The sequence below is a fragment of the Heloderma suspectum genome, chromosome 8 (assembly GCF_057233095.1).
Source record: "Heloderma suspectum isolate Gila_16-S chromosome 8, 16-S_ref, whole genome shotgun sequence".
Classification (NCBI taxonomy): Eukaryota; Metazoa; Chordata; class Lepidosauria; order Squamata; family Helodermatidae; genus Heloderma; species Heloderma suspectum.
In genome coordinates this window covers 44,269,328-44,290,960 of record NC_139465.1, presented here as the reverse complement: position 1 = coordinate 44,290,960, position 21,633 = coordinate 44,269,328, and the positions used below count along the sequence as shown (strand labels likewise).

General features: G+C 44.4%; 1 protein-coding gene across 2 annotated transcripts in view; it reads left to right on the top strand.

Annotated features, from left to right (window-relative positions):
- Positions 1 to 21,633, top strand: part of PEPD (peptidase D) — a 252,054-nt gene that overhangs the window by 166,264 nt on the left and 64,157 nt on the right. For both annotated transcript variants that reach the window (XM_084812216.1, XM_084812217.1), the window contains exon 10: positions 21,241 to 21,309. In XM_084812216.1, the coding sequence (XP_084668342.1) occupies positions 21,241 to 21,309 (69 nt within the window). The remainder of the gene's footprint in view (positions 1 to 21,240; positions 21,310 to 21,633) is intronic.

Here is a 21,633-nt window from a genome sequence, read left to right as displayed (position 1 = left end):
CTGAACATCCCATTTGTTCTGAGCTTGGAAACAGAACCTGATTAGGACTTGACCAGATATGCAACTGCAAAGGCCTCCTGGGTCTGGAAGTGCAATGCCAGCTCCTCTACACCTTTGAGGATGAACTGGAAGGGCCCAAGATAGCTTAAATAGGAATAGTTGACCAGCATGCCCTTATCAACACCAGGAAGAACAGAAACTTTGTTCTCTTTCCCCCGGCCCCCCAGTTGTATTGAAACAACTGAAGGATCAGAAGACAACGTACTATTATCTCTTCTGACAATTTATCAAGTACAATGCAAGACATGACTTGTGCGATTTTGTGCTATAGGTGTACAAGTTCCAGTTTCATCTTGTCAAGTCTCAAATCATTGAATGCAGTAAAATCTTGACACTGGAACTGCAGTGCAATATAAGTAACTGTGCTGGAGCAGGCAGAATTTGGAAATCCGTTTAATAACTATAATTTATCAAGTGTGTTGGGCTGTCTCAGGAAACGAAAAAGCCCATGGTAAGTAACATATAATTTTTAAAAGATAGATTATACATGAACAGGTTTGTGCGGTGCTGGTGTTCAGTATGCAGTGCTTTGGAAACATATAACTGATCCAGAATTTATGTTTTGCTACTTTTTGAAAGTAATTATGGACAAAACACCATGCCGAGTTAGCTATTAATTAGTGATGTGTAGTTCAACTGTGCGAGTCTATATAATTTGTTTACTGATAAATATTTAGAAGTGGATCTTTGCTAGGTCAACAGAACTGTTCTTAATGCTGTATTTGGGCCCAAATCCAAGCTGGGCCTTTGTGCAGCTGTTGGACACAGCAGCTCCACTCTTTCCAAGCAAAGCCAAATGCTACATATATAGATAGGGATGTTCAAGGAATTCAGTCTCTATGAATTCCGATACAAACTGAACTGATCCATGCCTCCTGCTTGAATGTGTGGATTGCAACTTAGGGATAAACTACCTGCAAAGTTAAATATTATTATTTATTACATTTCTATACCGCCCCATAGCCAAAGCTCCCTGGGTGATTTACAAAGATTAAAAACCATCAAAAATATAATATACAAAGTTTAAAAAACCATTTACATAAAAACATACGAACAGACAGTAGATACATAGACAACATATATCTAAAACAACAATATGAAGGGCTGAATGTGCCTGATCTCATCTGATCTCGTAAGCTAAGCAGGGTCAGCCCTGGTTAGTACTTGGATGGGAGACCACCTGGGAATCAGGCTTCCTGCATTGAGCAGGGGGTTCACTCGATGGTCTTGTAGGCTCCGTCCAACCCTATGATTCTGTGTAGCATGCAGTTGATCCTCACTGTTTTTGTTTACCTTAGCGTAAGTGTGTGGGGCCCTGATCTGACTGGGGATCATTGCACGTGGGTAGGAGAACTTTAAACCTTCTCACCCAAACGCTTTTTCCCAAAAGGAATTCATGCACCACCAACCCTGCCGTGGGGGCTAAATAAAAAATAAAAACCTCAATTGGTATCAGTGGCGTTTCCCCTCTTTTTTAGGTGCCACAGTGGGAGGCAGATTGGGAGGTGGGAAGTGGCTGGATGGGAAGATTTAAACCTCCCCTACTGTGCCCGGTGGTCCTGATCCAGATTCTTTACTTTTAAAAATTGCAGACTAATGTGGAAACAGGGCAGAATAGACCTATGAGTAAACATATGTGAAAGTGACACAGATTGGAAATAGACTGATTTGTTTATCACCTTGTATTTGCTGGCATTTTCCACAATGATGTGGACATGCAGATGAGCAAGACATGCACTACAAATTGCAAGAAAATACTCCAGTACCAGCTGGCTTGCATCCACAGTAAATTCATTCATGGGAAGAATCCTCAGCCCCTGGAAGAGTAATCCAATGTCATTTCCAATCCAATGTTACTGCACTAAACAGATTTGATTTGAATATTACCCTCCTTCTAACTGCTTGCTGACAGAGGTGGAAGCATCTGTTTCTTTGCCAGTGGTTGTCCCATGAGAAGAACATGCATCTGCCACTGGAGGAATGCACTTGACTGATATGCCCTATGAAAATAACCCTTCCCTGTGTCTGTTCACTCTTGAGCTCTCCTTCTTTTAGTGTAGAGAGTGAGTTGAATCTGTCTGTGAAATCTCAGAAAACTGTCCATGAAGTCTGATGCTGTGATTTTTTCCATCTCCTGACAAATGATGGTGCAGTGTCTCTCAGTCCGTAAATGCAGAAAAGACCTGGTCTCCTCACTGCGTTTCATAACGGTATCATGACGATCAAGTTCTTCCCAGGACCAAAGCCCCACCTTCTATTGTACTGTGGGATCTGCAGGGAAAAAAACCAAATGTGGCAAGGACTATAACTTTGGTGTCAAGAAGCCCGGTCAGAATTCCCGAGCAACCATTAATGACAGCGGCAACTTGTTTGCAGAGTGTTATTTTTTTATTCCATGGTTTTGTGGTTGCATGGAGACTTCCAGATGACTAAACATGTTATTCTTAAGCTAGCTTCACCATAATATACAAAGGAACAACTGTCCATTATTTCTGGTTATGTGGGAGGCATTGAAGTGGGAATCAACTGCACCATCATTGGACAACCTCGCATTGACTAAATGCACTTTTGTGAACTGCCATTTCTATATTGTTGTTGTTGTTCAGTTGTTCAGTCGTGTCCGACTCTTCGTGACCCCATGGACCATAGCACACCTTCATGTCCTGCGCTCTCTCCCGGAGCGTGCTCAAGTTCATATTCATTGCATCGGTGATGCTATCTAGCCATCTCATCCTCTGCCGTCCCCTTCTCCTTTTGCCTTCAGTCTTTCCCAGCATCAGGGTCTTTTCCAGAGAGTTTTCTCTTCGCATTAGGTGGCCAAACTATTTGAGCTTCAGCTTCAGTATCTGTCCTTCCAGTGAGCACTCAGGATTGATTTCCTTTAGGATGGACTGATTTGACCTCCTTGCAGTCCAGGGGACTCGTAAGAGTCTTCTCCAGCACCACAGTTCGAAAGCATCGATTCTTCGGCGCTCAGCCTTCCTTATAGTCCAGCTCTCACAGCCATACATTACTACTGGGAAAACCATCGCTTTGATTAGACGGACCTTTGTCGGCAAGGTGATGTCTCTACTTCTTACTATGCTGTCTAGGTTTGCCATAGCTTTCCTCCCAAGGAGCAAGCGTCTTTTAATTTCATGGCTACAGTCACCGTCTGCGGTGATCTTGGAGCCCAAGAAAGTAAAATCTGTCACTGCTTCCATTTCTTCCCCTTCTATATGCCAGGAAGTGATAGGGCCAGATGCCATGATCTTAGTTTTTTTTAACGTTGAGTTTCAAACCAGCTTTTGCACTCTCCTCTTTCACCCTCAACAAGAGGCTCTTGAGATCCTCTTCGCTTTCTGCCATTAGGGTGGTATCGTCTGCATATTGGAGGTTGTTGATAATTCTCCCAGCAATCTTAATTCCGACCTGTGATTCATCCAACCCAGCATTTCTCATGATGTACTCTGCATATAAGTTAAATAAGCAGGGTGACAATATGCAGCCTTGTCGTACTCCTTTCCCAATTTTGAACCACTCGGTTGTTCCATGTCTGGTTCTGACTGTTGCTTCTTGATCCTCTTACAGGTTTCTCAGGAGACAGGTAAGGTGGTCTGGTACTCCCATCACTTTAAGAATTTGCCACAGTTTGTTGTGATCCACACAATCAAAGGCTTTAGCATAGTCAATGAAGCAGAAATAGATGTTTTTCTGGAATTCTCTTGCTTTCTCCATGATGCAGCGAATGTTGGCGATTTGATCTCAAGTTCCTCTGCCTCTTCGAAACCCAGCTTGTACTTCCGGTAGTTCTCGGTTCGCATACTGCTGAAGCCTAGCTTGTAGGATTTTGAGCATCACCTTGCTGGCATGTGAAAGGAGCGCAATTGTGCGGTAGTTTGAACACTCTTTGGCGTTGCCCTTCTTTGGAATTGGAATGTAAACTGACCTTTTCCAGTCTTGCGGCCACTGTTGAGTGTTCCAAATTTATTGGCATATTGAATGCAGCACTTTAACAGCATCATCTTTTAGGATTTTAAATAGCTCAGCTGGAATACTGTCATCTCCGCTAGCTTTGTTGTTACTAATGCTTCCTAAGGCCCACTTGACTTCACTCTTGAGGATGTCCGGCTCAAGTTCAGTGACTGCACTATCATGGCTATCAGGGACATTCAGATCTTTCCTGTATAGTTCTTCTGTGTATTCTTTCCACCTCTTCTTAATCTCATCTGCTTCTGTTAGGTCCCTGCCTTCTTTGTCCTTTATCGTGCCCATCTTTGCACAAAACGTTCCCTTGAGATCTCCAGTTTTCTTGAAGAGATCTCTAGTCTTTCCCATTCTGTTGTTTTCCTCGATTTCTTTGCATTGTTCATTTAAGAAGGCCTTCTTGTCTCTCCTTGCTATTCTCTGGAACTCTGCATTCAGTTGGATATATCTTCCCCTTTCTCCCTTGCTTTTCGCTTCCCTTCTTTCCTCAGCTACTTGTAAAGCCTCATCAGACAGCCACTTGGCTTTCTTGCATTTCCTTTTCTTTGAGATGGATTTCGTTGCTGCCTCCTGAACAATGTTACGGACCTCCGTCCATAGTTCCTCAGGCACTCTGTCTATCAGGTCTAATCCCTGAAATCTATTCCTCACCTCCACTGTATATTCATCAGGGATATGATTTAGGTCATACCTGAATGGTTTAGTGGCTTTCCTTACGTTCTTCTATTTAAGCCAAAATTTTGCAACAAGACGCTCATGATCTGAGCCACAGTCAGCTCCAGGTCTTGTTTTGACTGACTGTATGGAGCTTCTCCATCTTTGGCTGCAAAGTACATAATCAATCTGATTTCGATATTGACCATCTGGTGATGTCCATGTGTAGAGTCATCTCTTGTGCTGTTGGAAAAGAGTGTTTGCTATGACCAGCGTGTTCTCTTGGCAAAACTCTATTAGCTTTTGTCCTGCTTCATTTTGTACACCAAGGCCATGCCTGCCTGTTATCCCAGTGATTTCTTGACTTCCTCCTTTAGCATTCCAATCCCCTATGATGAAGAGGACATCTTTTTTTGGTGTGAGTTCTAGAAGGTGTTGTAGGTCTTCATAGAACCGATCAACCTCAGCTTCTTCAGCCTCAGTGGTTGGGGCATAGACTTGAATTACTGTGATGTTGAGTGGTTTGCCTTGGATTCGTGCTGAGATCATTCTATCATTTTTGAGATTGTACCCCAGTACTGCTTTTCCCACCCTTTTGTTGACTATGAGTGCTACTCCATTTCTTCTAAGGGATTCTTGCCCACAGTAGTAGATATGATGGTCACCTGAATTAAATTCGCCCATGCTTGTCCATTTTAGTTCGCTGATTCCCAAGATGTCGATGTTCAATCTTGCCATCTCATGTTTGACCACCTCCAGCTTACCTTGATTCATTGATCTGACATTCCAGGTTCCTAAACAATATTGTTCTTTACAGCATCGGATTTTCTTTTCACCACCAGACACATCCACAGCTGAGTGTCCTTTCGGCTTTGGCCCAGCCACTTCGCTCTTTCTGGCGCTACTTGGAAATTCCCTCTGCTCTTCCCCAGTTGTATATTGGACACCTTCCGACCTGAGGGGCTCATCTTCCGGCGTCATCTCTTTTAGCCCTGTGATACGTTCCATGGGGTTTTCTTGGCAAATATAATTGCAAACCAGCTTTTGCCATATGTAACTGGAATTATTCTCATGCTAACAACCGAGGTGGATCCATTGCAAAAATGAGTATCTGTTCTAGATTTAAGAACATAAGAAGAGCCATGCTGGATCAGACCAGGGGTCCATCTAGTCCAGCATTCTGTTCACACAGTGGTCAACCAGCTGCCTGTGGGAAACCTACAAGTAGGACACAAGTGCAGCAGCACCCCCCCACCCATGTTCCCCAGCAACTCGTATTCAGAGTCACATTGCATCTGATACTAGAAGTAATATATAGCCATCTGAACTAGTAGCCACTGATAGCTTTATCCTCCATAAATATGGCTTGCTTATTTATTTATTTATTTATTTATTTCTATACTGCCCAATAGCCGAAGCTCTCTGAGTGGTTCACAAAAATTAAAACCAAACAACGCACAATAAAACAATTTAAAATAAATAGAACATTTATTTGTTCTAATCCCCTTTTAAACTCACCCAAATCCATGCCCATTAGTACATCTCGTGGTAGTGAGTTCCATGGTTTTAACTATGCGCTCTGTAACGAAGAACTTCTTTTTATCTGTCCTGAATCTTCCACCATTCAGCTTCATGGCATAACTCCTTTGGGTTCTAATATTATTATAGATTCGACTGCTAATCCAGTAGGCTCATGTAAATGCAATGGAGAAGGCGGGTGGATGGCCATCATCGTGTCCTTTAGCTTAGGCCACAAAATACGTTGCACTGACCCTGAACACTTGTTTTTATAACTCTTCCCCTCAATCCAGAAGGCTAGTTTCTGTTCCACTTAACTATGTAACTTTTTCTGCCCTCATAATTTCAATATCACAGGTCTCACCATTCTGTGGAGAATGACATTATAACTTTGTTATTAGGACTGTCCTTGTGAAATGCTGATTTCTGATTGTGACCCAGAGGTTGCACAGAGGCCATATTGGCTTGGGATTTATAGTAGGAATGTGAAATTAAACCAGTATAATTTCCTGAAGGAAAAATACCATCTATACAGTCTGTTAATGCTGACTTCTGAATCTGAATGTATTAGAAGCAATTACACAGTGGATAGCTCTGCGTATTATTAATTTGATTGAAAGATTTTAAACACAGTGCATTAGTCACTGGAAATCCCTAGCAGCCTATTGTCTAACTCTACATAATTCCAAGTGGCCTAAACCTATCCAAACAGCAGAAAAGGAGATGTAAAATTAATGTATAGCTATTACCAAAATTACCTCATAAATTACTTAAGTTCCCCCATCAAGGTTAAAATGAACATTATTACTCTTGGAAAAAAAAGTCTCAAAGGCTTGCATTACTTTTATTGGGAAAGAGTTCTGCTTTGAAAGCGAGTGTGTGAGTTAAATATTCTGTCAGTAATTCTGACAACAGTGGCATTCAAGACATTACAAAGGGGTTGGAAGTTGAGAAGTGTTTTGTTCTGTCACATAGATGGTGTACAACAAGATGTTTGTTTTGATTTTTCACATTATACTGCCATCTCAATGATGCCGTTCCTTGTAGCTTCTTCCTTGTGAAAGTAGTCTCTGAGGCAATGTCAGTGTACCATTTCAGGCCACAGGTTCTGTTTTCTGCTCTGTCTCTGTCATGGTGAGGGCTTAGCATTGTTGGGCGCTGGTGAGGTCTGGTTTACAGGGTTCCACTATGGATCATGTTCTTACCAGGATTTGGGGCAAGTTAAGTTTCCCAGGAAGGCAGGAATGGGAATAGGACAGCACTACAGAGAGCTCCGAGTGGTGCTGGGGCTGGAATCCAGACAAGCTTGTCTGTACGGTGCTCCAACAACTGTCAAACTCAGACTGAGCCTTAAATATGACTTGGGCTTCCTAGAGGCTACTAGCTCCTCCCACACACTGCATGAGGACATGCTTGGTTTTGAAGCCTTTGGCTGTGAAATCATGGAGGCAACTGCGGTGTGGTGGTGACTTCAGAACCAGAATCCTCAAAATTTGAGGGTGGTAATGTAGTATCCTCTGGAAGCGGGGAGGGGGGCTCATCTCAGGAGCTCTTTTGGGGTTGAGAGTCCTGAGGCAGGAGGGACATTGATGGGTGCTTCCATTGCCACATCCTCTTCTGGGTCTGAGAGGTCTATATCAGAGTTTCTCCTTCTGAGGACAGGGAAGCATAACCCTGGGCCATGACAGCCAAAGATGTATATGGTGCAGCAGTGAGAGGTGGCTCCTGTAGGCAAGGTCACCCTGAAAAGCAGATGTCTGTTTATGAATGAAGTTTATCCCCTAGTGTTTTGTGGTATTTGCAGTTGTTGGTGACTCAATCCAGCTAAAGAGGTCCACCTACATATGCCAACTTCTGCACAGGTATCACTTGCTGGATCAGGAACCGTGCCCATAACTATGATGCACTTCTAAATGTATGTATAAATGTCGATCTGTTGTGTCCACACTACATCGCTTTCTGTGGATTGTGCATTTGAATGCGTGCCCCCCCATTCCTGTTCTGAAGTCACCAGTCATGTGTAAATACTTCTTAAAAGTGCAGCTAGGGTTGGATTGGGGCAATGGTATAAGTCTGTGATATAGGCACCATTTAGGTGACAGGTTAGAACTGTTTCACATGCTTCATTGTCCTGTGCAGCCAAATGTACTTGGGTGTAGGAAGATACATGCCGGTAATGACTTAAATGTTGCCCAAAGCTTATATGTCACCCAGACAATGGTTTAATCCAGCTTTGTTTGACATGCCCTGGTTGGATTTCTTAATATGGCTTTGTTTGGGGACTAAGCATCTTTATTCTTGCAAGAAAGCTGCACTGAGAGAATTGGCTGTATTATTCTGCATTAGTGCATATATTAAAACTGCCTTTATTTGGTTGTCACCCCAAAAGGAATTAATAGTGATTCATAAAGAAAGAGTATGTATTGTGCTACATCTATTAAACCATGTTTTATGTGTAACCATAATGAAAATATAATTGAAATCATGAGTATTTCTAATTATTGGTTTTACATAATGTACATTTAAAGATTGGGCACCTATAAATGTCTCCTCTTTATATATCCAGAAATGGGTTTTTGGCAGCACCATAATTAAAAAGAGGGATTAGTTAACATACAATTTAATCATTCTGTCATCACAGGATTTAGACCTCATTAATTAGATGTTAGTAAATCATTATAAACATAAACAAATCAATTTAAAACATGTCAGTTGAGATCCAGAATTATTATACTGTAAAAAGCAGAGCAAAAGGTCTTCAGACTTCATGTTGGCTCTCTTTTATTCAGTATTAAATAGAATGTGAAATTGTGGCAGTGTGCTTGTACCTGGACTTTTGGATGAAGAGCCATGTCCTGGGGGATCGTAACTTAAAAGGGTCATCACAGGTTGGGCACCCGAACTTGGAGGACACTCCTCTCAGGGCCTGTATCCTTCGAGGTTGATTCCATCCAGTCACAGTGATCCTGTAAGCCAGCCTTCCCCAACCTGGGGCCAGCCAGATGTGTTGATTACAATTCCCATCCTTCCCCAGCCATATGGGATTTGTAGTCCAACACATCTAGAGGAGGCCAAGTTGGGGAAGGCTTTAGGTGTAAACCATTTGCCTCAACTGTATGGGAAGAGTGAGTTCACAGGATCTGCCCAAGCCCCCTTCCACCTTCAGCACCACGCTGAAGGAAAGCAAGTAACAGGCCCCTGCTCTCTTCAGCTTAATTCCCAACCTCAGACAAACGAAGGGCCCATATCTGCTCACGACTCTGCCACTGACGTTCCTGGTGAGCATAAGGGCAGCAACGCACCCACCCTTTTGGATGTTGAGGTTTGCCCCCAAACCATTTTTCCTACAAGCCAGCAGGGTCACCATTGTGTCTGAGGCTCATGCGCTCTGGCTCTGTTCAGTTTAGCACCCGCCGCATTGGCGCACAGCATACCCCCTTTACTAAACTGTCAGATTCGGAGGGGAATCGTTGTGATGAAGTACATACCTTGTCTAATGGGAAGGCTTCATACTTCAGCCAGTGACAGTATCTGTGATGTTGGATGATCTTCCTTGCTGCTCGAATCGGGAAGATGATTTACGATTCCCTGTTACACAATTAAAATGCCAATTATGCTTCACCTAACTCTCCCCAGTCTTAAACTGAAACGATCAATTGATTTCATTCTCTGTAAATCACCCATGATGAATGTTGCTGGGATGTGTTTCATTTTCCTTTTAATTTGTGAACTCTGAGCTGCCTTTAGTGTGTGTGTGTGTGTGTGTGTGTGTGTATATATATGGTGGCATCTGCCCATTTTCCAATTAAGCTTTGTTTCTCAGTGAACTTCTCTGCAGTTTGTATGTGTTTTAGAAAGGACGGAAAACATTGTATTGTTATCTACTGGGTTGATTCATATGTTCATGCATCATTCCTGTTTGTAACTTCTGATGGCAGAGATAACACTATTGATCCTTTAACCATGGTTAGCACATCAGGAACATCTTGGAGGCTTGCACTTACCATCCTCTTCCCTCCCTTATCCATCTTATGTACAAATCCCCCTTTCTTCCCCTTTCAGGGCAGTGTTAAGCCTGCACCAGTGCTATGCTAAATTCTAGGCTTATTCACACACGCACAGGGGGAGGGTTAGGGCAACTATGGAGGGGGGTAGTGAAACCACTACATATGGGCCTGTCACTTGGCTGGGAAACACATGGTGCCGCTACCCTCCCTCCCGTAGTTACCAGGCAAGCTTACCTGAGTGGTTGCGTGCATCCCGATATCCACTGTGGCATGAACGGGCTCCCGGCAGCAGCTGCATCATCCTAAAGAAAGTCCACGGCGGCTAGAGTGTCTCCTGCAGTAGCAGACGCTCTAGCTGGCAAACTCTATGGAGCCTGTTTTAACCACCAGGGAGTCCGACAGATGACATGGTAAGCCTCCCTGGGACTTCCTTAACCCGTTCACAGGCGGTGGTTACCCAGGGTGGCTCAGTAACTACACAGAACGTGGTTTTCTCCCCCACACACACGGCATGCTAAGCCACCATGGTTACTGGAAATTCCCCATCCACCATGGCTCAGCGTGACGTATCAGCAGGCTCACTGTTAGATTTAACCAGGGTTTGTAAACCCTGGTTGCAACTCTGCTTTGAAAACAATGGTGCCTAGTATTCACACTGGTGCAGACTGAATTCTGCACCATGGCTAGCTACAAAAATGTAAAGGAGAGAGGAATTTGCACATTTGTTTATTTTCAAAATATATACACACTGTGCTTTTACTGAAAACTGGATTCTAGGGTGGTATACTTTTTTTTTAAATTGTGATGAGCTCCCTTACTGATCAGAACCCTCAGAACCAATGTCACATCTTTGCAATCCTTGAGAGAGCTAAATATCTCCCAGCCTTGACTAACTCATCACAGAGTTCACAGAGTTTTTGGTATATCTCCTCCCAGTTCCCAGCATTGTAACCCCCACCAATCCTCAGGAAATAAAGCTTTAACCAGACACAGAGCGACCCCCCCCCCCACAGTCCTCACCACCCCCATGCTGGAAGAGCCAGAAGCTGCAGAATCAAGCAGAGACAGCTCCTTAGTAGGGTCGGGATTAACAGTAGGCACAGATCAGCCAACCATCATAAATACTGCATGTTGCTGAGAAAACAGCTCTTCCTGAGCGATTTCCAGCCATCATAGATCTGTCCAGTGTCCTGGCAGACGTCATCTTTTAGTAAGTGCAACTGCTTCAGATGGGCTCCCCTGGGAACCCTGAACGAAGCTAGACAGGACACCACCATTCACAGCAGTCCCTGTCTGTTGGGCTTAAGGCTTGCGTCTGGCATCCTGCCCCCAACCATTTCCAGACCACCGTAATCATTCTCAGGTGGAGCAACATTGGGACGAAGTCCACCTGGATCTTCACCTCCACACCATCTCTCTCAAAAATATTCAGTGCAGTAATAAAAGAAATAAAACTTTAATACTGATGCAATAACTTTGGGGGTGGGGAGACTTGACAACATGCTTCCCGTGTCCTAACCATGGTTCTTGTAGGTGTGCAGTTCAGAAGAAAAAGATGGAAGTCCTTCTAGGCAAAGAAATCTCCTTGTCATACTGTGGTGATCCTAACTTGTGTCTTCAGAGCTGGTTTACCACACTGAACATAGTCGCAAATATAATTAGACTGAATATGAATAATATTTCAGAAAATCCCAGTCTCTTAGAATGTTATGTATGATGTGTGGCAGCTTCATGGTGCCTCATATTTTTGAAGCATTGTCTTGTCAGCTCAAATGCTTGTTAAGAGCTTAACTTGTTGACACGCTTAGCCCAAATTGGTCCCTAGAGTTTTCTTAAGATTTGGGCTCTAAACATAGCTAGCTGTTCCCATATCTAGTGTGTTATCCAGGCCAGGGCACTTACCATAATAACTTGCTTTGCACATTGGGCTACACATCTCTGAAGCACATGTGAAATGCATACATTGTCTGTCTCCAGTTCTATCAAAAAAGTGATTAGGGATCATAGGCAGAATCTGCATAAAAATCTGACCCCCTTTTAAGATAATTAATGTGAGCTTTTCAGTACTAAGTACTGGTACTGTTTTTCTTCCTTTTCATCAGTACAGAGACATGTCTGAAGCACAACTGATTTTCAAATGATTATTAATATTAATAACTATAAATTACTTTTTGCATTTGGGCAACGATAAGAATGTCCAGTGTAAGTCCTTCATGGATAGGTAGCTGATGGTTCTTGTTATTGTTCTGCCTTCATACTGCTGAAGTTTCTGTAGTCTTGTTATTGATATTATAAGGACTTGATGACTTTACTATTACTACGATGACCATGGTCTGCTACTTTTGGTCTTAGTATTAATTGCTGTGAGGCTAAAGTTTGAAAGAGTCCTAATGGATCATTTAGTGAGCCCCACCTCCTCACCTGGAAGTAGGACATCTTTCACTTAAAACAGGGGTGCAAAAGATGTGGCCAGCCAAGCCATTTCTGGTGGCCTGCCAGACCCCCCCCCCACATCTGCCACGGTGACACTACCTGGGGTTTCCCATGCTAGCACTAGCAAAGGAATCCCTTCCTTATCTCTGATCTCTCATCAGACATAAGGAAGAAATCGTCAGGAGCACCCTTGCTGCCTCCTGAAATCCTCAAGTAGCCCAGAATCAACACGCAGACAAAAGGGCTCTTTTCCAAGGCTTTATTTCCCTTCAACCTAATGACGCTTACAAATGCTAATTGCCTTAGCCTAAGAGGAAAACTTAAGAGGGAGCAGCCTACCAGGGGGTTCTAGCCTTAGGGAATCAGTTGGTCTCCGTTTGGAGGGAAAGGGCAGGAAGCCTCTGAACTTAAGGGCTTGGAGGAGAAAGCCCACCCCTTTCCCGTGGGGCATTGGGGCGCAGCTGTTGCTGTTGCGCCAAGCGGGCTGAGTGCCTCCTCTCAGTGCCCGCAACTTCTCGCTTGTCCCTGCGCTGGCGCCTCACGTCCAGAAGCTCCAGTTGTACCTCCCATTCCCCACCAGGGTCACTGTCACTCTCAGGAATGTGAGCAGGGAGGGGCTCTCCCTCCAGCTGCACCTTTGAAGAGCGAGCAGGTTCCTCTCCCACGGCTTCTATCTCTTCCTCAGAATCAGAACTGCTTTGGGGCTCTATGGGCTCCAACCCAACCCTGACAGAGATTCCCTAGCCAGCGCTAGCAAGGAAAAGCATTCATTTATTTCTGATGAGGGAATGAAGATAAGGAAGGAAACCCCTAGCACTAGCAAGGGAACCCCTAGGTTTGCTTCTGTGCGTGCATGTGCAAACAAGCACATGCTTGTGTGACTCCCTGAAACTACCCAGTGCAACCCTTGTGGCCAAAAAGGTGGTTTACTCATGACTTAAACATGCTGGACAGATACCCATCCATTTTCCCCCCTGCAAATGTTTGAGATTTAATAACCTGTGCCATGTGTGCCAAAATATATGCATAATATTTGGATTTCCATGTCCATCCTACTGTTTCATTGCTTAAGTTGCTAGATGTATCCAACTTTGTGTATACCTGAAGCAATATCTTAAATGTTCTTCTAATAGCTTGCATTGTAGCAGCAGCTGCCAAAGGACAGGCTCGTGAACGTCTCTGAAATCTGAATGGGTTCCATTATCACTCCGTATTAATGAAATGATTTTAATATCACAACAAATGAGGTTCCCCCTCCCCCAGTCCTTTCAGCATTAAAGGGAATTGGATTGTAATTAGAGCATATTTCACAAAGACTGAAAGGGGCTCTAATATGTGCTTGACTCTTAAAGCAGTTAATCCTGTATTAATTGTACTTTGGGCGCATCTGTCCTTGTCTGATGGCTGAGCATCCGTCACTCAGCGAATGATGGAGCACTTCTTGAAGGCGAAGAGCTCCTCCTGCAGGATGGTTTTGCTGCCATACAAGATCAACGCTGGTGGAGACAGGCAATTTTTATTGAAGAAAGTGGATCTGATTACAACCAAAAAATACATTTTCATTCCGCTAATGGTACTCAGGAATTCCTTTAGTGGAATTAAATGTATTGTTTATTGTAATCAGATAGAAGATCTCATACATTATTTGTTGTTCTGCCCCTTCTATCTGGACCTTAGGGGGGGAAATCCTGTTACATATTCTTCCACAATGTACTGATCCAGACTTCTCATGATCTGGTGGTAGAATTAGAGGCTGACAATCACCTGTACATTACTTGTGTGATAGCCCGATTTGCAGTGGCAGCCAAGAAGATAGTTCCAGTTTTATCAAAAATGTCAGTTGCTCTAGTTTATAAATGTAGGACTCCTTTTTCTTCCTTCTCTGAGAGCATGGAATATGGCAGTATGGCCTCATGGTCAAAGGCACTCTGTTTAATGATACTATTGAATCTTTGTATACTGGTTATACACAATTGTATTTTACATAATCTTATTTCATTGTAATAGCCTTTGGCTATATACGATACAGATTACAATGACAATTGAGAGCGTCTTGGGAGAAATACTGGGTGTGCACACACATTTTTCTCCCACTCTTGCCTCTGGCTTTCCCAGCTTTTGGAACGATACTCAGACCAGAGGTTAAAAGAGCATGAGTTACATAGCGAGGAGCTGAAAGCCCTTTCCCAAACCACCTTCAATTAGGGATGGGGGGACAAATTTGTTTGTTTTGCATTTTAATGTGGCCTTGACTAATTTTGCATGTTTCAAACCAATATAATAAGCAGAACTCTATTATTCTTTGAAATTTGCAGTTCTCTGAATTTTGAAATTGACTTCTCCAGTCAAAAAATGCCTACAACAATGCATATGATAGGAGAAAGGGCACACAAAAATGTGTTTATTAGTGAAAATCACACTAGATATGCATTTTATTAGGAAGCATATTTGAAAAAACATACGTATATTGGGCAAAATTGCATGCGAAATGCAAGTATTAGGAGAAATGTGCACAAAAGTGGGTATGAATGATCATGCAAATCTTGAAGTTCAGGATGAACCAGACTTGAGATTGGAAAAATGAGAAACTGAGAGAAGCCAAAGTTGACAGATTTGTGCATCTCCACCTTCAACTCCTGCTCCCACTCCCATGCACCCACAAAAAGCAAATTTACATATATGTTTACTTGTACCTTTCCAAAGCACAGTGATAGTCTGGTGGCACTCTCATTCTTGTTCTTGTGTCCGTCCATTCCCCCCTCCCCCTGGGCAGATCATTTCCTAAGTACTGACTGGCACAGGTCTGCAATATTGCATTCTGACAATGTAAGCCATTTTATTTCAGTACATCCTGTCATGATTGTGCCTTTACTGATTCACTTCCATGGTAAGAGAATGACCATCCCAGTGAATGGCCTCAGAGTACTGGATGTTAAAGCTGATTGGGGAGCAGACATGCTCAATCCCTCGAATGGGCATCCACTGGGAGCCCCATGTAGGAGGGTATGCCTTAGAGTTACTGTGGGACCATCCAATAAAAGATCCCCAGATCAGAGAAAGCAACAGAATTCCTCTCCTCACCTGCTCCCCAGGCCCCCAATAGCCGCCAGGCCATGGGGCAGGGCTTGGTTAGGAGAGGGAGCAGGGCCCATGGAGCACAAGCCTCCATAGGCTGAATGGGGAAACTCCATGGGCTGGATCAGGCCTGCAGGCCAGAGATTAAGTACTCCTGCCTTAAAGATGGAGGGAGCAATCATATCAGGACTCCAGTCAGCCTCCAAACTTGGAGGCTGGTGGGAATCCTGTGCAAAGGGGGAGGTGCGGTGGAGGCAAGCTTCACCTCGGCACTCCCTGCAATCTGCATTTTATTTCGCTCGTCTCGGTGAAGTGTCAGGGAGGGGGAAGGCCGGAGGCCGGGGAAGACTGGAAATAGCTTGTATTCTGACTACTACAGTCCCCTCCCCGCCCACTGGCACACTCCCTTTCCCTTCCCTCTGAGCTCATGTTCACGAGCTTGTGGAGGCAGCTAGCATGGTTCTCTCCACTCTGGCTGCCAGAGGGACAGGGCAGACAGTTCGGACGCCTGGGTATGAGGTTGGAGCGCTGTCTCCGGCCTCAGATCCAGGAATCCGAAAAATCTTGTGACCCCCCAGACACTGGCTAGGGGCCAAAGGATTGCTCCCTAAAAATTTTATTCTGACATAAGCTTTCACGGACACTGTCCGCTTCTTCAGATGTGTGAGCATCTGATGAAATGTACAGTGTCCACAAAAGCTTGTACCAGAATAAATTTGTTAGCCGTTAAGGTGCCATAAGACTCATAGAATCATAGAACAGTAGTGTTGGAAGGGGCCTACAAGGCCATCGAATCCAACTCTTCGTTGTTTCTCCTGCAGTAGGAATTTGTAATGGCATTAGCAAAATAACTAGTGGCTTTTACTAAGCAGATTGCAATTGCTGAATGAAGTTAAAACCTTTTTTCCATTTTGGTTTTAGATTTTTAGGTTTCTTGATTATATTTTTTTCCTAAAAGTTTTATAATGGCCAGTGGTTAAACAATAAAAACTAACTGAGCTGAACTGACAGAGCTTCAACTTGTAATGGAACATGTTGTTCTTTTTTTCTCTTCTTTTTTGTTTAAAGAGGCAGACTTCGATACTGGTAAAACATTACTCCATTTTACTAGCTTAGAATTCTGTGTGTATGTGTGTGTGCTAAAGCTGGTCAACACATGCTCCCACCACATTTTAGCCTTTGTGTGAAAGTGTCACACATTGTCAGAGACAATGGCCTGTTCCACACATAATACTAAGACATGTTGTGGTTTGTTGAAATCCGGCTTGTCGCTATGTCTGAATCCCTCCCTCCCAACAAACCATGGTTGATTAACCAGCTACAAACCACAAATAAACCACAAATAAAAGCCATGGTTTGTTGTTTTCTTACAAAGTCCATCTTGTTTAAACCATGATTTGTTGTAATGTTGGATCACAGGACCATGGCTTATCCCTGGTTTGTTTGTGCTCCTGTCTGCGCTCAAACAGAGGTGCCCAGCAAGAGCAGCCTGAAAATGAAACTGCTCTGAAAGCTGGCAAAATGGGCAAAAGAGAAACAAACCAGAAATGGGGAAAACAAGCCATGGTTTGTTTGCTTGTCTACTAGACAATTCATGGCTAAAGCAACAAACCATGGTCAACATAAACCATTGCTTGGCAGTATATGCAAATACAGCACAACATCCATTTCCTGTGTGTGTCCTCCCCCCCCCCCTCCCCGAGGAATCTTCTTCACGGGACAATCTGGAGCCTCCTGAGCTGGATGTCACCAGTGAACAAGTTGCTCCAGAGGAATCAGGGCCTGACCAAGAAGGTCCTGGGCCCTCAGGAAAGAGAACTTCAGATCTTCCCCCTTGAAAGGTGGACAGCTCTGCTCCTGAGTCAGAGGGGGATGCTGAGCCACCCTCCAGCCCCTAGGAACAGCAGCGCCCGAACGGGCAGGCTAAGACCACGGCCAGGCGAAGCAGTGCCCACTTGCAGAAGAGGACTCCTCAAGAGGAAAGGCCTCCTTGTGAGCAAAGCCCTCCTCATGAGTAGGACTTTTGCCAGAGGTCCTGTGATGAACTGCAGCTGAACCCAGCATTGTGCTTTAGGAACTCAGGCTACATAAGCCTTCAGTTCCAGCTTAATCACTGCTGGAACACCAACTTCAGTGCTTTCAACCCTGACTTGCTCTGTGACTGAACCTCATGCTATGGACCTTTTGGACTCCTGCTTGACTCGGCTTCTTAGACTACATTTATGTTTGCTTTTGGGAATGTGTCCCCTCGACTGGAAATACTGTGCTTTTGACCATTGCCTGCTTCCTGACTGTTCTTGCCTTGAACTGCTGTCTTGCTGGGCTAATACCTCTGTGTTTAACCATTTGCCCATTTATTGATTTGCCCCTGCATTTGCCCTAATGCTGAGTCTGACCCAGCCATAGCAGAACAGTGGCATGGATTGGTGGGAGTGGTGTAGAAGTTAGGTCTGGTCCAGGATCTGAACAACAGCACAACTGCACAACTGGATCATGGACCTGTAGAGCCACTGAACTTGTGTTTCTTGACTGTGAGCCCCACAGCACCAATTTTCAAACTGAAAACTCTTCCCCATGCGGGTTGTGATCTGGAGTGGCAGGCAGCTCTGCTGCTGTTCAAAGGCAAAAACGTCCAGCAGCCCACTGGGTGTTCCCACCCCCCTTGGGAGTCCCTAAAGTAGCTCTTTGGCAAAGGGCTGGATGTGTCTGATCTCAGAAGCTAAGCAGGGTCAGCCCCGTTTAGTGCTTAGATGGGGGACTGCCTGGGAACTAGGCTTCCTGCATTGAGCAGGGGGTTGACTTGAAGGTCTTGCAGGCCTCTTCCAACCCTATGATTCTATGAGTCTATGATACTGCCGAAGTATTCATGCAAGGAGATAGTAGTGCTGATTCTGCGTCTCCCTTCCTTTGTGTTCTTTTACTAGCAAACAGACCTGGCATCACACAGGTGGGACTAGCCCTTCGGTCAGCATTCCCCAACCTGGTGTCTTCCAGATGTTTTGTATTACACCTCCCAGCACTCCCAACCATTGGTCATTCTGGCTGGGGCGGATAGGGGTTGAAGTCCAAACATCTAGAGGGTCCCAGCTTGGGGGGAGTTGCCTTAGTTTGATAAAGTGAAGCCTTTAAGCAAACACACACAGCTGCCAGAGTTGGACGCACTTTGCCCGCACCTGCGTTAAGCCACGCTTGCTTGTGCCTGTGCTGTGGTGCCCCCCTATAGCCCCCAAAGGGATGAGTCTACCCACTCCATTCCCCTGTGGGGGAGACAGCCCCACAGCAGGGGGTGGGGTGGCAGGTGTATAACTTTGACCTCGGTCAACTACTCTCCCCTAGCTTTTAGACTGTATGGACTGCACAGCTATGCACTGGTTAGGGAGGTCTACTCCTGGTGGCTGGAGATCTTACTGCAGGCTTCGGCCACATGGACACATTTAAATTAATTAAAATTGATTAGCACATTTTAAAAAACAAAATAATCGTGAGGTGCACACTCCTAGGGTCCCCTTGGTATGCATAACATGTTTCCGGTGTCTAGGTCTCATACTCTTGGCGCTATGGCGCAGATGGACGGACGGACACACCTCTGTTATTGTTACAGATTTAAACAAGAAGACATGGACTTCAGTGCTGTAGAAGGCGAGGACTTATAATTCAACAAACTGTATAAGATGTAAATAAAATGCAAATGGTACTTGTAATGGCTGTCGGGGAGACAGTAGTCTTGGTGAAGTATTGGGAAATGCAATTGCGAGAAGCAGCAGAAGAGAGCTAAGTTTCTAGAACAATAAAAGGGTAGGGGTGGGGAATAAAAGTAACATGTCACAAAATGGTTTGGAGGTGCAGGGCCTTCTGCTGCTTGAGGCAAGTGCTGCCAGGGGCACAATCCAACTGCAGTCCATACCATTCATGCAGCTGCACTATTCCATACAGCATTTCTTAAGGACACGCTAGCTGAGGGGGAAAGCTGCATTTTCCCCGTAACCAAATATTGCCGGCTTGGGTGATGAGGATATGCAATATCTGCCCCAACAGAACTGCAGCCTTGGAGAAAGGCATGTCTATTCCCAGCAACAAATGAGTAACTGAGTATTAAATGATTTTGGTAATAAAAAGGTTGCCTGGAAAGATGCTTGGTCCTCCTTGCTTTCTGTTCAGTCATGTGTTCCCCCAAACATGAACATCCTCACTGGCTTTGCCCCCCACAAGCCCCATGAGTTCAGTGACAGGTCTGAAGAGGAGTGCTACCCTTGTATGCTTTTTCACGCAACTGGAAACCCTATGTAGAGGAGCTTGCGTGCATACAACTGTACGCCTGTAGTACTCCTCTGCTTAACACATGGAGCTAGTGGATGCAAAACTGTTCCCCCACCCATTCGTCTTCTCAATATGTGGAGCAAAGATGTGACGATGGCTTACAACTCGGCCAGATGTCTCATGGCGTGGTCTCAGGGTGCACGACACGGCACCTTTGCGAAAGCTAAGTTCAGCAGATGTGGATCTAGACAGTGCCTGGATGGGAGGCTCCTTCAGAACCCTGTGCATAACATTGTGAGTTCAGTGATACAACACAGTCTTGGATATAAATGTAACCAATGCGTATCTCTAATGAAAAGTGTTGCTTTTGAAGTTTTGTTGGTTCTGTTCATGCCTGGTGTGTATATGTATGTATGTATGTATGTGTGTGTGTGTGTATATATGTGTATATATATATATATATATATATACACACACACACATATATACATATATACATACATATATATATATATATATATATATATATATATATATATTAATCTGTGTATTCTTTATATCAGAGGAGTTGAACCTCTTTCAGTCTGAAGGCTGAATTCCATTTCAGAGACGCTCTCGAGGGCCACATTCCAAGTGGGTGGGGCCAAAGGCAAAAGGGGCGGGGCCAAAAAATCAAAAACACATACAGACATACTCTATCGTAAAGCTCTTACTTCCAGTCATTAAACCTCAGGAGAGGCATGTCAGCCTTTTAGGATGAGGAAAAAACTGCACAGAAGCTGGGAATCCACCAAACTGTCAGGGGAAACTCTCCCACACTGGAGGGCTTCAAGATGAGGCTGGACAGCCATCTGCCAGGGATGCTCTGACTTGGATTCCTGCCTTGAGCAGGGGGTTGGACTCGATGGCCTTGTAGGTCCCTTCCAGCCCTACTCTGCTATGATTCTATGAAGGGGGCAGGGCTGTTTGACCATTTCAGCTGCTGTGTTTGGCTTTCATTCCTCTTAAAAATCTGTTAATTGTTTAGCTCCAGAGGCAGGTAAACCATGAAGGTTAGGGGATGAAAACAGCCGGAAGCCCTTTCCTCAAAGCTCTTGCAACTGCATATTTTCTGTAAGCACATGGTGAGCTCAAAAACCAAAATGAGATGATTGGTTGATGTACAGCCGAGGATAAATAAGTCCTGGTTTTCTTGCAGTCATGCTTTGTTTGCTGTTTATGTGTTTTGGTCCTGAGCAAATGATTAATTTCTGGATTCCTTGATTTGCAGCCTGTTTGAGCACTACTGCTACACTCGCGGAGGCATGCGACACACTTCGTACACGTGCATCTGTGGCAGGTAAGCCGCCTCAGCGTGTGTTCATTTCCCGTGGGGTTGGACTAATACAGAGTTTAAGCCACTTGAGTGTGATTTTAAGTGGCATTTGTGAAGCTATTCAATTAGCTGCGTATGATTTGATTCAAGTATTCCAGGAAGCGAGCCAAGTGACACAAGGGGTACCCATCTTGAGTGTGCGGAGTTAGGCCTACAGTGCCGTGAGCAGGGCTGCTTCAGGGCAGATGAATTAGGCATTGCCTTTCCACAGAGCTGGGGGCAAGCGGTTCTAAACTAGTGATCAAAAACTGGATGTTCCAGGGCCAAATCCAGCCTTCGCCCCTTGTC